Source organism: Budorcas taxicolor, chromosome 2 (genome assembly GCF_023091745.1).
Source record: "Budorcas taxicolor isolate Tak-1 chromosome 2, Takin1.1, whole genome shotgun sequence".
NCBI lineage: Eukaryota > Metazoa > Chordata > Mammalia > Artiodactyla > Bovidae > Budorcas > Budorcas taxicolor.
This window is the reverse complement of record NC_068911.1, coordinates 45,870,889-45,884,749: the sequence shown is the minus strand read 5'-3', so window position 1 is coordinate 45,884,749 and position 13,861 is coordinate 45,870,889. Positions and strand designations below refer to the sequence as shown.

Here is a 13,861-nt window from a genome sequence, read left to right as displayed (position 1 = left end):
CCTCTGGAGTCCTCCAGGTAAACTCTCTCCTCCACCCTACTGCCACTGATCCAGCTGTACCTTCTCATGACTGGCATCAATTATTTCCAAGGCTTTCAAATTACTCTTCAGTCCTACACTCCTGACTCTGCTGCCTAACAGATCTTTCTAAACCATAAATTAGACAGCTTATCACATCATCCCCTCCAATCAACAAGTCTATGAAGTACCCTCTGTGCAGGCTGAATAAGAACCCCCATGATATCCACATTCTAATCTCCAGGATCTGGGAATATTACCTTTTATGGCAAAAGAGACTCTGAAGATGTGATCAGTTCAGGACATTGAAATGAGGAGATATTGAAATTACCTGGGATTATCCAGGTGGGCTCCATGTAATCACCAGGGTCCATACCAGAGAAATAAAGGAAGACTCAGAGTCACAGAAGAAAATCAGCTGATGCTGGAAGCAGAGAATGAAGTGATGTCTTTGAAGATGGACAGGCTATAAGCCAAGGATTTCAAGCAGCCGCTAGAAGCTGAAAAAGGCGATGTAAATAGATTCACCCCTCAGAGCCCCCCAGAAGGAAGTAGTCTGGAGGACAGCTTGACTTTAGCCCACTAAATCTGACTTAGGACTTTTGTCCTCCAGACTTGTGAGAGAATAAATTAAGCTACTACATTTGTGGTAATTTATTACAGCAGCCATGGTAACTAATACACTCTCAATGAAATTTTCAACAGAATCCAAGTGCTCTAGCATGATCCAAAGTTCTGCTGTCTGATCTGACCTCTGCCTCTCTTGCCATTTCCTTCACTGTACTGCTGCACACAGTGCTCCAATTGTATAAAATCCTTTGCTTTTGTTTCCTGGAGATACCACACTCTTTCACACATTTGTGCCATTGCTGGTCCTTTTATTCGGAATACCTTTCTCTACCCTACACCTAGCTTAGAGACAGCAAGATCTTACTTCCCCTGAGAAAACTTCCCTGCTCTCCCTTATCTGTCACCAAGGCCAATCCCCCAAATCTGTGCGAGGTGACCCTCTGCTATGTTTCCACATTACTCTGGCTTATTTCTACTGTGGCCTTGTAAGAAATTCGCCAGTTCAGAAAAAGACTTCAGGGAGGTTCCGTTTCTTTTAAGTAAGATGAAATGGTTCCGTTTCCAAGTAAGTAAGCACACTCCACCCTACCTCTCCACAGCTGTGAAGGAATGCATGGAATAGCTATTTGAGGACTCTTTCAACAGTAGCAATTTGATAGGTGAGAAAGTCAGACTCTGAAATACCACTGAGCTGAGTTTCTCATTTTATGTAAGTTTCTCATTTTAGGTAAACTGGCATCCTATACCCAGCCTGGAAGTAGGCACCAGGACACAAACAGAGAAAACTCTAGGATAAGAATTTTAGAACGAGCTTGAGGAAAAAGATAGGAACTTGCAAAATTCAGAAGGAGTGGGTGAAAGTCTCCTGTTAATTTACTGTTCTTTTTTCCGTTCTGTTATGCTCCAAGGGAAGTTACCACTGAAATTAGACAATATTTTGAACTGAGTGAAAATTAAAATACAACACGTAGTTATGAAAGTGGCCATCACTACTAGTTCCATGGACATTAAAAGGGTAATAAAGGAATATTACGAACTCCATACTCATACATTTGAAACCTCAGGTGAAATAAAAATGCAGTTGTAACTATCTCTTGTCTAAAAAAATTACCTTTACTGACATTCCCTTTATTTATGTACATCTATTCATGTAGATTTGAATTACTCTCTGGCATCATCTGGTCTTAGTCTGAAGAACTTATTTTATTATAGCATTTCTTATAAGGAAGATTGTGTGTGTGTGTGTGTATGTGTGTGTGCTCAGTCGCTTGATGGTGTCTGACTCTTTGTGACCCCATGGATTGTAGCCCACCAGGCTCCTCTGTCCATGAGATTTTCCAGGCAAGGATTCTGGATTGGGTCACTATTTCCTCCTCCAGGGGATCTTCCTGACCCAGAGCTTGAACCCAAGTCTCCTGCATCTCCTAGATCATCCATTGGCAGGCTCACTACCACTGAGCCACCTGGAAAGGTAGACTGGCTAGCAACAAATTCTTTCCATTTTTGTGTATCTGAGAATGACTTTATTTTGTTTTTTTTTTTCACCTCTTCTGGTACTCCCATGCACAGGCTGTGCACTTACTTGTGGCCAACATTTCTCTAAGGCTCGGTTCATTTTACTTCATTTTTTCCCTCCCTTCTTCAGATTGCATTATCTCAGTCTGTCTTCAAGTTCATTCAAATCTGTTGAGCCCCTCTGGTAGGTATTTTAGAAATTAATTTTTTTCTTTTTTTAATTTTTAAGTTAATTAATTTAGTTTTGATTGTGCTAGGCCTTCCTTGCTGTGGACAAGCTTTCTGTAGTTGCAGCAAGAGGGAATTACTCTTTGTTGCAGACCACAGGCTTCTCATTGCAGTGGCTTGTCTTGTTGTGGAGCATGGGCTCTAGAGTGTACGGACTCAGTAGTTGTGCTAGAATCTTCCTGGATCAGAGACTGAACTCATGTCCCCTGCATTGGCAAGAGGACTCTTATACACTGTGCCATCAGAGAAATCCCTCTTTGTTATTTTTTTGCTTGGGTTTTAATCTGTTGTTCTTTCTCCAATTTTTTTTTTTCTTGCACTGTACCACTTACAGGATCTTAGTTCCCTGACCAGGGATTGAATCCTAGGTTCTCGGCAGAGAAAGTGCAGAGTCCTAACCACTGGATTGCCAGGGAATTTCCCCTCTAGTAAATTTTTCATTTTGGTTATTGTACTTTCAACTCCAGAATTCCCATTGGTTAGTATTTATATTCTATACCTCCAATGACATTTTCTATTTGATTATACACTATTATCACACCTTCCTTAAATTCTTTATGTGTGATTTCCTTTAGTGCTTTGAACATCTTTACGACAGCTGCTTTGTAGTCTTTGCTGGCTGAGGCCACCATCTACACCCGTTCAAGGTGATGCTATGCTTGCTTTTTTCCCTCGTGTATGGGTCACACTTTCCTATTTTCTTTGCAAGTGTTTTTTTTGTTTTGTTTTGTTCTTTTTTTGTTTTGTTTTTTGCTACTGATCTTGTTGAAAATTGGACTTCTCAAATAATATATTGTAGCAACTCCGGATATTAATACTCCTTCTCTGGACTATTAATGTTGTTGTTTGGTCAATTTTTTTTTTTTTTCTCTTGTTTAGTAACTTGACTGAACAAACCTGCAAAATCCACTCCAGCACAGTGTGCAGTCTCTGATATCCATCTTCAGGACTTTTTTCTCTCTTTTTTTCTTTTAACCAGGTTACATAGGGGTTATACTTATTGGCCAAAGGTTGTGCTTAAGTTTTCATGATTTGCTAGATTTTTACCTGTAAAAAATTAATAAACAGATACTTCAATTAAATAGGGTCTGGAGACCAGAAGAGAGTGGTCTCACACCCTGTGATGACTGCAGAGCTCCAGAAGAAGGCTCCTCTTCTATCCTGATAATAACTCAACCAATGAAAAGCCATGAGCTCTTTATTTACCATCACCCTCCCAACTTCTTTTCCCCCTCTGTAAAAGTGTCTGCTTTGCTTGCTATGCAGGGACGTGCACGTGGCTCACCATGTTTGCAGACCCCAAACTGCAATTCTCTGCTGATCCCAAATAAATTCATCTTTGTTGGAGAAATGTCTGGCTGTCTATTTGCTTTAGGTCAACAACAATTTACCATTAGATGCATGTGGCTTAGAAGCTACCATCACAGTTCAGGGAGTTTACAGTTTTGTCTTACTTTTTCTTCTCTGATCACTCTTGAGGGGGCACAGCCTTGTGACTGTACACAATCTTCCAGAATTCCAGAGATGTGTACAGTTTTATTTTAAAGCATGGCTTCCTGGGAGTTGTACCTGGGCAAGAATAGGTCTCTGTTCAGTGTTTGGTCACAGGTTCTGCTAGGTCGCTCGTGCTGATGAGGCTTCTACCCTGTGTTGACAGATCTGTGCGTGACTTGGAGAATGTCCCCGCATCTGCCCACATCCTTCTATGGTTCCTTCTGTGTGGCTGCAGTCACACATGCCCGCCGCTTTCCCAACTCACAGGATTTACTGTGATCCCAGGAGGACGCTTCTTAGCTGTCTCTTTATTAAATTTTCCTCCTTCTTTCATTTGCTTGTTTCCTGAAGTCACCAATAAAGAGCTGACTTAGCAGACTTGCATTACTCAAACCAAATAAAGAACACTCCAAAGAAAGGACAGTTTCCTGAGAGATAACCTCTGAGTTCTTCCAGTATCCTGCTGGGTAAGAGTGTTTTTGCATGCCTGACCTGTGGCCATGCTATCCATTTAACCTCTGGGAGACTAGAGCCTGAGTAGCTAAGGTTTGTCATACGGCCACTCCATGCTTCAAGAACACCAATAAAAACCCTGGACATAATGAATTACCCTGGTTGACAACCTTTATACATGTTGTCAGAGAAGGCAATGGCACCCCACTCCAGTACTATTGCCTGGCAAATCCCATAGACGGAGAAGCCTGGTAGGCTGCAGTCCATGGGGTCACTAGGAGTCGGACACGACTGAGCGACTTCACTTTGACTTTTCACTTTCATGCATTGGAGAAGGAAATGGCAACCCACTCCAGTGTTCTTGCCTGGAGAATTCCAGGGACAGGGAAGCCTGGTGGGCTGCCGTCTATGGGGTCGCACAGAGTCGGACACGACTGAAGTGACTTAGCAGCATACATGTTGTCATACATCTTTGCTGGGAGAATTAAGCACTGCATGCGTGATTCCACTGGAAAGGATACCTGGGTTCTTCCCTATGCACCCTTTCCCTTTTCTTCAGGCAAGAATACTGGAGTGGGTAGCCATTGCCTTCTCCAGGGGATCTTCCTGACCCAGGGATTGAACCCAGGTCTCCTGCATTGCAGACAGATCCTTTACTGTCTGAGCCACCAGGGAAGCCCCAACTAACATTTTCTCTGTAATAAACCATAAAAATGAGTACAATAGCTTTTCTGAGTGCCATGAATTCTTCTAGTGAATAAAGCCTGAAGGTGATCTTGGGGATTCCAAACTCATGAAGCTACCAGGACAGAGTTCCTGCAACATGGGGTTAGGGGTAGAGAATATCAGCAGTTGCCCCTGCTGGGGTAAAACCATAGCACCATGCTGGGAGCTGGGGGTGAGAGGAGTTGGAGCCCTGTCTTCTCAGCTATACTTGCCTGGGATAGAGCTTCCCCAGGGTGCACCCCACACCATTTCCTAGGAAGAGGCAGGGTGTAATGTCCTGGGTTTATGGAACCTCCCTCTGTGGAATGACTGTACATGTCTTGCCCACCACCCCCCAGCATAGGATCCCAGGCAGGGGTTTCAGCCTGTTCCACTAGATTCCCAAGCACCTGAAACAGGGCTTGGCCGGTAGTTTTAGCACTTTAATGTACAGTAGCACATGCACAGATCTTTGTTTCAAATATGAAATTGCCTAACAGTATATTGTGAACATTTTTTCATGTTATCACATACTAGTCTTAAAAAAAAAAAGAAGAGACTTTTTACTCCAAACTGAATGGACTGTAAACTTTAGGCCAGTATAAAATTGGTGCCATCTAGAGGCACAGAGGATAGGGGCACAGATGATACAGCATCTTTTCACCAAAAAAAAAAAAAAAAAAATGCTTTTCATTATTTTGTTGTTGCTATTTAGTTACTAAGTCATGTCCACATGACTTTGGTGACCTCATGGACTTGTAGTCCACCACGTTCCTCCATCCAGGGGATTTTCCAGGCAAGAATATTGGAGTGGATTCAGGAGATCTTCCCAACCCAGGGATCAAACCTGTGTCTCCTGCATTTGGTGGGCAGATTCTTTACCCCTGAACCACCAGGGAAGCCTCCTTTTCATTATTTATCCCTCATGAAACCATTTTCTTAAAAAGATTTCTGTCAAACTGCATTTGCTAGGTAATAACACTTTAAAAAAAAAACACGTATAACTGACACCAGGGTCATATTGACTCGATAAAATTCCAATTGATATTTATTTTTCTCTACAGCATTTTTTCCAACATCCACAGGAGATAAGAAATAGAGAAACTCCCAAAAGTGAGGAAGACGATTCAAATTATTGATTCAAGTTCCTAAATCATGAGTAAACAAGAATTCCTCCCATGGTCAAAGGTAACTGAAAAGGCCATAGCAAGAATGTTTGGAAATAAATAAAATATAAGTAATTCTATATAAAAATCAGTTCACTCACTGTGGCAAATATACCAGACATATAAAATGTCACCAACAGGGCAGACTGGGTGTAGGGTACACATGAACTCTGCATTATTGCAATTTTTCTATAATCCTAATTGGTTTTTAGTCACATCCGGCTCTTTGCGACTCCATGGACTGTAGCCCTCCAGGCTCTTCTTTTCCCAGGCAAGAATACTTGAGTGGGTTGCCATTTCCTTCTCCAGGAGATCTTCCCTATCCAGGGATTGAACCCAAGTCTCCTGATTGGCAGACAGATTCTTTATCACTGACCCACCTGGGAAGCTCATAATCCTAGATCTATTCTAAAATTAAAGCTTTATTACAAAATCACATATAGGAGCCATACACTCCTCTGGCTGAGGAAAGCATGTTAAAGGATAGGTAAGCCCAAAGAGCAGATTTTCACACTGTCAATGGGGAGGAACACAGGTGGTTACAGACATGTGCTGAGTCCAGAACCAAACCTTGGACCACTATTATCTGCAGTGAACTTCAGAGAGCACTCATCCATGTGTCTCCCTGCAGGAGGCATCCTACACCCACACTGCTTCACTACGGGAAAGGTTTTGCCTTGTTCCTGAGAAAAGAGGTAATCAGATAAGACCCCTTACTTCCAGCCTACCCATAAATGCACTTGCCTTAGCAGCCACGCTGCAGCCCTTCAATTAAAAAAACAAAAACAAAGGCACCCTCTCGCATCAGGCTCTGGGTGTTACTAAGGTTCCTGCAGTGACACCCTGGTCTTCACACTTCGCACTCAGAAAACCCCCGCACCTCTCCTGTAGCTTTACCCACTCTTCTGGCCCTTTCTCCTCAGTGCACATGGTCAGTCCTTCTCTTTACACAACAGTCCACAACTACAGGTAAGCAGGCAGCGGCCCTGTAGGTGCAGGTGCAGGCAGGCATACGGGCTGGCCCAGGGTGAGGAAGCCGCCGCCTGCATGACGGGAGGGGAGGCGCCCTCCCTGCTGGCATGATCAGAGAAATCCTGAGGGGGCGGCCCCAAGTATTATTTTATGACATAATTTTATTACCATTTTGTTTGGATACCCCATAATTTCTAAAATAATTTCTCTTGTATTGAATATATTTCTTTTTTTTCCGAAGTGATTCCCACCTGCGTCATCAGTTGAGTCATCACAAAAACCCATGAGGAGAGCAGGAAAGAGGATGTTCGTATTTGACAGGTGAGAGGACTGAGACTCCTTGTCCCACAGGTTTAGTGACTTTCCCAGAATCACACAAAAAGGTAACAGCAAAGCTAGGACTAGGATTCAGAAGTTCTGGCACCAGCCTTTCCATTTTTCAAGGCTGACTTCATTGTATTTTATTATGGCTGTGCCCTCAATTCACCTGACCCCCACTGTATTCCCACAGTGGCTGGGATGTTGCTAGGGCTCATGTAGCCTGCACACAACAGTGGACCCAAATGAAGGTGCTCGTGACAGGCCCACTCCCCAAGTTCTGCACCACTCACATTGTAGAGAGGTAGAATGTGCTATGGAGACACAAGACAGCTCAAGGAAAAGCGAGAAATGGCTGGTCCTTAGAGCTGATGCTCACAGACACCTGGTTCAGCCCACCCATGTCTCAGCAGCCCCACCCTGGACCGTGATTGCCTCACAGGGTCCAGCGAAAGACTGAAGTCAAAGCTGGCCTCTGTGCTTTGTAGTCTGCCATGTGATGAAGATTGGAAAGGAAAGACGTCAGCATTACATGCCTCCTTCAAATCTCACCTTGTAGCTAAGTCCAAACAGCAAGCTTGTGAAATAGTGTTTTACAGATGAAAAGGTGGAATTAGGTCAAGTGCTATCTCTGATGGAGAAGGCAATGGCACCCCACTCCGGTACTCCTGCCTGGAAAATCCCATGGACATAGGAGCCTGGAAGGCTGCAGTCCATGGGGTCGCTGAGGGTCAGACATGACTGAACGACTTCACTTTGACTTTTCACTTTCATGCATTGGAGAAGGAAATGGCAACCCACTCCAGTGTTCTTGCCTGGAGAATTCCAGGGATGGGAGAGCCTGGTGGGCTGCCGTCTGTGGGGTCACACAGAGTCGAACACGACTGAAGTGACTTAGCAGCAGCAGCAGCAGCTATCTCTGAAGCCACACAATTACATCATGAGTAATGGGGTGGCTCAACCCTCTTCCCTCTGCCGTCTATTCTGAATTTTCTGCCATCACACGCTCATTATCAGCTATATGCCTGTTAGCATCAGAGTGTGGGCTACTGTGTGGGATTCCCTCCAGAAGACCCCAGCCTGGGCCTTAGGATGGCTGTGGGGGAGCCAGGGAGTCCATTGTGATGCCTTACAGAGGTGTCTACTGGAAAATGCCAAACCAGGAAATCCAAGGAACCAGACACATGGGCTCTTGCCAGGTGAACCATGATGGAAGTTTCCTAATCTGGGTGTGTCAAGCTTCCAGAAGGAGACAGCTTCTTCTCTGAAACCTGAGAAACTTCTTGGCCTGTATAGGTGGCAGGCCCAGGATCCCTAGGGGAGAGGAGCTTGCTCTGGGCCCAGGAGAGCAATGAATCTTCTAATATTGTCCTGTTGGCTGTGGTGGCTCTGCCCTTTTCCCACTAAGCCCTCTTCTGTCCGGCTCCTGGGCTCTGAGCAGGACAAGGACATCCTGCCCTGAGAAGGGGTGGGCTCCTGTGCCCCCCAGCCCTTGCCTCAGGTCTCGGCACATCCACAACCGGTGTCACCCCCTGGGCTCTCCACTGCCCATACAAACACTCTGCATCCTCACTTCTCCCAGCCCCTCCTTACACCTGGGCATCTCCTAAGATGCCCCAGCACTGATTCTTCGCCTTCAGGCATGTTGTTCCGCCTCCTTCACAGGCTCCCCTTCACATCTTCAGTTTCCCCTGGGTATCAGGAATCCATACAGGTGCATGGGGCCTCACATTAGTGCTTCCTACCCACCTGGCTCCTCAGGAGTCTCCGTCTTTCCCAGGCAGGGCTGAGTGCTTCCTCTCCAGGGCTCTCCAGCACCACCACTCCCTGTCAAATCCCTAGCTGTGGAGGTGAAGCTGTTGTTGCCCTTGTTGCTGTCATGGGCCTACCTGTCTCTCCTACCAGACTCAGGCTCCCCCAGGAGGAGCATGTCAGCCCCTCTAGGACACTAGCCCCCAGCACTGAGCCTGCCAGAGGGCAGCTGCACGGTACACTCTGAATGAAAATTGTCTCTCCTGTTATGTTTGTCTTTCCTGTTATAAAAACAGGGCTTCCCAGGTGGCTCAGTGGTAAAGAACCCACCTACCAATACAGGAGACACATATTCAACCCCTGGGTCAGGAAGATCCCCCAGAGAAGGAAATGGCAACCCACTCAAGTATTCTTGCCTGGGAAATCCCATGGACAGAGAAGCCTGGCAGGGCTATAGTCCATGGGGTCACAGAAAGAGTCGGAGACAACTCAGCGACTAAGCCACAGCATTATAAAAGTAACATGTGATGGCAGATACGCATGAGATGCTATCCATGTACCTTATGTACAGTATTTCATCCTAAAATGTGGCTGGTGTTCCTGTTTTTTCCGCAGATTTCCTTACTGAAGCTCAGAATAGCTACTTGTCCAGGCTACTAAGTGGTGGTGTTTGAGTTTGGAAAGGTCTTTCTGACTCCCCATCTCTGGTACCTAGTGGTGTCTCACGTGAGCCTTACTGGGTCCCCAGAGATGGGCAGAACAAGTCTGAAGGTCCCCATTATTTTGTGAGCCACGTCCACAGGCCCTGAGAGGGAGGGTGGGTTCTCCGGGTCACAGAGGATCCGGTAATAGCGGTAGTCGAGAGGCTACAGTGGCTGTGTGTTCATGTGTGTCCATGGTGGTGATGTGACTGTGTCTCTTCATGTGAGCACCCTGAGCCAGTCTCTGACCTGCTGCCCTGTGGCTTCCCTGCAGGCCCCCGCCTGCCCTGCCCCATTCTTTTGACCAGAGGCAGTGAGGCCACCCACCCAAGCCCTGGCAGCAGTTCCTTCCTAAGCAGGGGTGTGGGACTGGCCTTCCTCACCCGCCGTAGAGCAAGTCTCCTCAAGACAAAGCTGCTCCTAGGTCCCGGCTGAAGTACATTCCCGCCCATGGTTCCTAGCTGTGTCTCTTCTGGGGAAGAGCGTAGCCTTCCTTTCCCTGAGAAGACATAACTGCCTGAGAAACAACACCACACAGTTTACTCATGCCAACCAGGGCTGGCCCAGGGGTCTTCACAGGCTCTCCTCCAACACTGAAGTGAAGAGACAGAGACCAGCTCAGCCTGCCCACCAGGGACGGCCTAGTGATGCCTGTCACCATCTATAGATGAGTCCTAACTCATGTCCTTTTTGATCTGCTTTTCTCTTGTCATGCCTCCCCCCGCACCCCCCCACCCCCCACCTCCCCCCCACCCCCCGCCTCACCCAAGGCCACCTGACAGAAGAAAAGCAGGGAGACGGTTCCATCCCAGCCTCAGTCAGTACTCAACCTTCTCCGTGTGCAAACACACCTGCATGTCCATAGTGGCTACAAACTGCACAAAGCTGGAGAACCTCACTTCCTCCTGCCCTCTCTGCAGCCCTGCATAGGGGCTTCAGCAGGTTGTCGTTTCAGTTTCAGAGACAGACCTACTCAGAGGGACTGAGAGAACCTCTCACAGTGGGATGCGGGTGTGGCAGCCCCAGGCAAGCCTGAACCTGGGGGTCCTAGGTTGCTCCAAGACTCATGGTGGGCCTGGGGCACACCATGCCTGTGCAAGGAGGGGGGTTCTCCATCAGACACAGAAGCACATGTATGGCAGAGGCCTGGTCACCAAGAACATCATCACAAAGGGTCTCACTGGAAAGCCTAGATTGCTGGAGGCTGCCCAGCGTGGCAGAAAAATGGGGGCGTCAATGTAGGGTTTTGTTCTACCTTCACTTCTCTGCTTATCACCCTTGAGAGCTCGAGTTCATTCATCTACAGATGATGCCTCTGTTAGGAGGGACACTTGCCTGCCTGCTGCACCCCTCCTAGAGGCTGTGCCACCCCTACCGTCTGCTCCCCTGCCCACCGACCATGTGCTGTACTCTATGTTCTACTGTGTTAGGCAGACGTACGTGCAGCTGCACCAGAGGGAGAGAAGAACTTGGCCAATTTGAAGGACCTGGAGTTGGGAATCCAATCAGGAGCCATTTAGTGCTGGTTGGGGGCCACAGACAAGCTGGGAGTGGGTCTCGGAACCAGCCTTATTGGAGGAGAATAGAGCCAGAGAAACAGTCCTTGAATGTGATGACTGGCTGTATCAGCAGCTCTCTAGCAGACACACATGGGTCACCAGAAATGCCTGCTCCCTTGAGGTATCTTGAGAGGTGACTGCCTGCACAAAGAGGGACGCAGCGGACGCCCAGCCAAAAGTTGGCCGCTGCTCTGTCCATCAGGCACGAAATCATGGTGATCACACTCACTGCTAGGAAGATGTGGTGCAGGCCCTGGGGCTGGTGGGAGCATCTCCTGGAATGTTGGGGGACCCCTCCTTCCTCCCTGGGAAAAGTCCCTCCATCCTGGCAAGTCACTCTGAGGATGCCCTGGGAGTGGAGGTTTTTTCAGGAAGTCATCTGCCTCCCCAGTTGGGCTGGGACTGGGAGCTCAGGAGATGCATGCATTGTGTGTCCCGATCACGAGGGGGAGTTACAACTGTTCTGTTTCCTCCGTCCACAGATGCTGCAAAGTTAGTGACAGCTTTTGAGAGGAAGAGGAAATCATTCTTAAATGTGCACATCAATTATAAATGCATCTTGATTTTAGAAGAATCAAGCTGCTTTCTGAGAAGTGTGTCTTAAGTTCCAGGAAAGGTGGTTTGCTGCAGTACATCTCAAGAGAGAGGTTGAGGTGAGCCTCCCTCAGGGTCCTTGGCAAGAAGCTGGCCCGGCCAGTCCTTTGGAGTGACCCCATGAGCAGTGTGGCTGCTGTACCCCCACTTTATTGCTTGGACATGGGGCCCTGGTCAGAGGTGCCTCTGTGAATAGCAAAGGGGAAGACTCTCCAAACAGGGCACAGAAAGCTTGCACATACCCTCTCCCTGCCCATTCCTGTTCCTGGGTGAATACATGGTGTCTTCCCCAACGCCCCTGTGACAAGCCAGAGCTTCCCCAGATCCTGGCACCCTCTTCAGGGGCCCCTCCACAGGGTCCGCACTGGACCTGTTTCAGAAAGAAGCAAACTCGAGGGCTACAGACAAGGGGGCAGAGGTGCGGGCAGCAGGCGAGGCCTTGCAGCAGCCCTCTCCTCCCCGCCTCGTGGCGGGCTGGCGCCTGGCCTGCAGCGCACACAGGCAGGCAGTACTTGCTCCCTGGGCAGGCCTGCCTTTCCCTTCTCACCCCTGTGCCTTGGCAAAAACTTTCCGACCTGGCATTGGCTGGGGTGAAGGACCAGAGGTGTCCAGGACCTGGTCAGCCTCTTGAGGCAAGGCCCCCTGTCCTCCAGGCAGCGCCCCTGGCCAGGCCCCGTGGGCACTGCACCCCCACTTCAGGGCTCAGGGCCTCCCTCCCGGCACCCGATCCCCCAAGCACCCCGACCGTCCAGGCCCTCCCACAGTCTCACTGCAGCACATCCCCCACGGGCAGTGTCTGACTCTGTCCCAATAGCACATAAAGCCATCCATCGCCTCATACGCAGGTTTCAGTTACTGACCTGGTGCTCAGGAGAATTTAGAACCACCTACTGGAGGTGCTTGGACGGCCAGACTCTCTCTCACGCATGGCTTAGCCTCCCCAGCAGAGGGCCTGGGGTGAAAAAGGACTTGGCAAATGCTGTGGCTAGAATGAATGAAGTGCACTTCTGGGATCAAATCAGAACAGTGGGCCAGAGCCTGGGGCCCTTCAGGTTGGATCTAAGCCTGCCTTTCCAGCAGCTGCTTCCGAGGGTGGTCCTGAGACAGGGTGGGGGTAAGGGAAGCACATTTCCCTGGAGAAAGCTCCTGTCTCACGCAAACTCCACCAAACTGCAAAGTCAGCCCTTCTGCCCGGACACTGAGCCCTCAGTGCTCCTCCCAGCCGACCCTCCGTGTCCGTGTCCAGCCTCCTTCCCCACTGCACTGACGAGTCCCTGCTCCCACATGGCCTTTCCCACAACCGTGGTCTCTACTTGGCCAGTCAGCTTCAGCCAGAAGTGACCAGCCACATGCAGCCCTATCCAGAGGCTCAGGTCCTGCCCCATTCCTGAGACTGAGGCCAGGGGAGGGCCTGTGGGGAGGGGGAGGGCTGCATGGCCCCTGGGATGATCAGGAGGGGAGGGGGAGCTGGGCAGCAGGCTGCGGGCACAAGGGTGGCTGCCCTCCACCTGTCCCGCCATCCTCTGTGTCTTACTCAGCACCCTTAGGGTGGAGGCTGTGTCTTTTCTAAGCCAATGTTTTCCCTGATGAATCCTCTCCTGACATTTTATAAACTCCAGAACTCACAAAGAGAGGAGAGACTGAGGCAGTCTCAGAAGGGCCCCGAATACCAAACATGCTCCCACCTTGGGGTCTAGTCCTCTGAGGGGCCTGAGTCTTCTAGACTCAAGGTACACAGGCCACGCATTTTACAAATGTAAGCTTACCAACTCGTGATCTGACAGATTGTTACCCTCATTTTATAGGGAAATGGAAT

General features: G+C 48.5%; 1 protein-coding gene across 1 annotated transcript in view; it reads right to left on the bottom strand.

Moving 5' to 3' along the window:
* The window catches only part of ARHGEF4 (Rho guanine nucleotide exchange factor 4), a 348,062-nt gene extending 334,497 nt beyond the window's left edge, over nt 1-13,565 (bottom strand). Inside the window, exons 1-3 of the mRNA XM_052652785.1 lie at nt 13,273-13,565; nt 12,288-12,415; nt 10,276-10,409 (exon numbers count right to left, since the gene is read on the bottom strand). Coding sequence (XP_052508745.1) covers nt 10,276-10,409; nt 12,288-12,415; nt 13,273-13,565 — 555 coding nt within the window. The remainder of the gene's footprint in view (nt 1-10,275; nt 10,410-12,287; nt 12,416-13,272) is intronic.
* Nucleotides 13,566-13,861: the final 296 nt, after the last annotated feature.